This window comes from Rhinopithecus bieti, unplaced genomic scaffold, assembly GCF_001698545.2.
Source record: "Rhinopithecus bieti isolate Rb0 unplaced genomic scaffold, ASM169854v2 scaffold_1918, whole genome shotgun sequence".
Taxonomy (NCBI): Eukaryota; Metazoa; Chordata; class Mammalia; order Primates; family Cercopithecidae; genus Rhinopithecus; species Rhinopithecus bieti.
Window position 1 is genome coordinate 3,029,080 of NW_016803680.1, and position 2,714 is coordinate 3,031,793.

General features: G+C 60.3%; 1 protein-coding gene across 1 annotated transcript; it reads left to right on the plus strand.

The window, feature by feature from the left end:
• The first annotated feature begins 301 nt into the window (after nt 1-301).
• Nucleotides 302-1,470, plus strand: LOC108513770 (heparan sulfate glucosamine 3-O-sulfotransferase 2-like). The gene is made up of 2 exons (XM_017849621.1): nt 302-1,190; nt 1,305-1,470. The coding sequence occupies exons 1-2, from the start codon at nt 706-708 to the stop codon at nt 1,468-1,470; spliced, it is 651 nt and encodes a 216-aa protein (XP_017705110.1). The 5' UTR covers nt 302-705.
• The last annotated feature ends 1,244 nt before the right edge of the window (nt 1,471-2,714 follow it).

Genomic DNA, 2,714 nt, shown 5'->3' on the forward strand with positions numbered 1-2,714 from the left:
GCCCGCGTGGTAGGGTTGTCCAGCCTCCCGGAGGAGTACTGCGTCTTGACACCTTCGCTTCACCGCCCCAAAGCTGGCCTGGGGCTCCGTAGGGAGTGGCCTGCTTGAGGAGCGCCCGCGTCCTATGTTTCTAGGAGGGGTAAGAGAGTGGGGGCGCAGGGGGCGGGCCAGGTCCCCGGGCGCGGCGCGGGCTCGGGGGACCCGCGCGGCTGACGTCAGGCGACTCCTTAAATAGAGCCGGCAGCGCGCTCCGCTCGGCATTTCCCGAAGAGCCAGATCGCAGCCCGCTCCAGCGCCACCGTTCGGTCCACCCGCCAGCCCGCACAGCCGCGCCGCCACCGAGCGTTTCGTGCGCAGCGCTCCGAGGATCAGGAATGGGGCTTCGGGCGCTGGGCGCGCTCCGAATCCGGCGCACGTAAGAGCCAGGGAGCGCCCGAGCCGCCCGGCTGCCCGGAGTCCCATCGTCTAGGACCGGGAGATGCTGGAAATGCAACCGCCTGTTCCCCGAGGAGCAGCTGCTCCCGGGATCCCGGGGCACGGAGCGCACCCCGGCCAGCAGCGCCCGGAGAAGACGGCGCCCCCAACGCCCGATCCGCGCGACCGGGGCAGCGCCACGCGAGCCCTCTAGGCGACCGCAGGGCCACAGCAGCTCCGCCGCCGGTGCCCCCTCGGAAACCATGACCCCCGGCGCGGGCCCATGGAGCCATGGCCTATAGGGTCCTGGGCCGCGCGGGGCCACCTCAGCCGCGGAGGGCGCGCAGGCTGCTCTTCGCTTTCACACTCTCGCTCTCCTGCACTTACCTGTGTTACAGCTTCCTGTGCTGCTGCGACGACCTGGGTCGGAGCCGCCTCCTGGGCGCGCCTCGCTGCCTCCGCGGCCCCAGCGCGGGCGGCCAGAAACTTCTCCAGAAGTCCCGCCCCTGTGATCCCTCCGGGCCGACGCCCAGCGAGCCCAGCGCTCCCAGCGCGGCCGCCGCCGCCGTGCCCGCCCCTCGCCTCTCGGGTTCCAACCACTCCGGCTCACCCAAGCTGGGTACCAAGCGGCTGCCCCAAGCCCTCATTGTGGGCGTGAAGAAGGGGGGCACCCGGGCCGTGCTGGAGTTTATCCGTGTGCACCCAGACGTGCGGGCCTTGGGCACGGAGCCCCACTTCTTTGACAGGAACTACGGCCGCGGGCTGGATTGGTACAGGTAAGGACCAGGAGCTCAGCTCCGCGCGCCGGGTCTCTGGTCGCTTCCATCAGGAGAGCCATCCGTCTCTTGTGTTTTATTTTTCTTTTAACCCGTCTCGTCGTATGGGTTCAGGCTGACACGTCGGGCCATGGGGGACTATAGCAGAATTTACCCAGAACTTCCCAGTGATAATCTAGATGGGCAGTTTCTGGAACTGCAGAGGGCGTTCCCTGTTGTCACCGGAGTCGTTGGAAAAGGATTATCTCCAGTCAAACCTAAGTGCCAGCTGGAGGGCTAACTCCCTCTGTGACCAGCCCTTAGGGTGCTCAAGGAAGGGACGGGCGAGGACCTGTGATGCCTGAACACGACCCCATCCTGACCCTCTGTAGGTCTTTGCTGGTACCCAGCACCTGAAGGACCCTGAGAAAGGGAAGGCAGTTCAGAGACTCCTTGCAGCAAGGCTCTGTTTGGGAAAGGTCCCCAGAGTTCAGGTCAAATGACAGCGCATCCCCAGAGGTCTCCAGTAAGAAAGATGCTTTAGGGAGTCTCAATCTCAAACCCAGGTATTTGCTGCTGTACCGGGGCTGAGATCCCCAGTAGATCTGGCCCTGGGTAGATGGTCTTGGAGTAGTGGAAAGAGCCCTGAATTTGAGTCTTGGGTCTGTCACTTACGCTTGAGCAAGTTTCTTAAACTCTATCAGTCTCTATTTTCTCATCCATCCCAATGGGCAGGAGAACAGTTCTTGCCCTGTATACCTTCCAAGGCTTTTCTAAAGTGCCTTAAAGGTGTAAAAAAGACACTTCACGTTAAGTGATACTTCTAAGCCAGCAGCCAAAATGTGGAATTTGAAGGTGGGCATGTGGGTGAAGGCTGGCGAGGGTCCTAGGGGCAGCCAGTAATGCATAGACTGCCTATGCTGCCCATGCATGCCAGGGAGGAGAATGATCCCCACCGGGGGTGTCAAGGCACAGACCAAAGCTTCTGTAAGGTGGCAGCGTCCACTCCTCAATGCCCATCTGCCTCCCCAGCCCTGTATGGTGCTGAAGTGTAGGATCGGCCCACATTTGGGGGTGTAATGTCTGGGCTCCCTGTTAACACATAGGTCACAGAATTCTCACCATTCGCCTGACCCTTTGAAGACTTTCTAGAAACATCTGCATAGTAATGACGTTGGGGAGGGGTAACATGGTAGCTGACACAGTAGCTGAGGCTAAACCTGCTATTTTTATCTACAGCTTTAGGCGGTAGAGGTCATATGCATATTGGACAAGGGACAACTTCATTAGAAAGAGGACCCTACTGGACTTATAACAGAAGGCCCTGGATTTACCAAAAGTAGGGGGACCACAGGCCTGATTTAGCACCTTTGCAGGTTAGCTCTGACCCACAATAGTTGTGGTTGTGGGGACAATGAGTGGGTCATGCACCGTCCTTAGCAAGCCAACCCATAGTCTGTCCCCATTGCAGCCAAGCAGGGGCTAACTAGCCTGTGGGTGGCCCCAGCACCATTATGTCTGGTTAATAGGGTATGGTGGCACAGA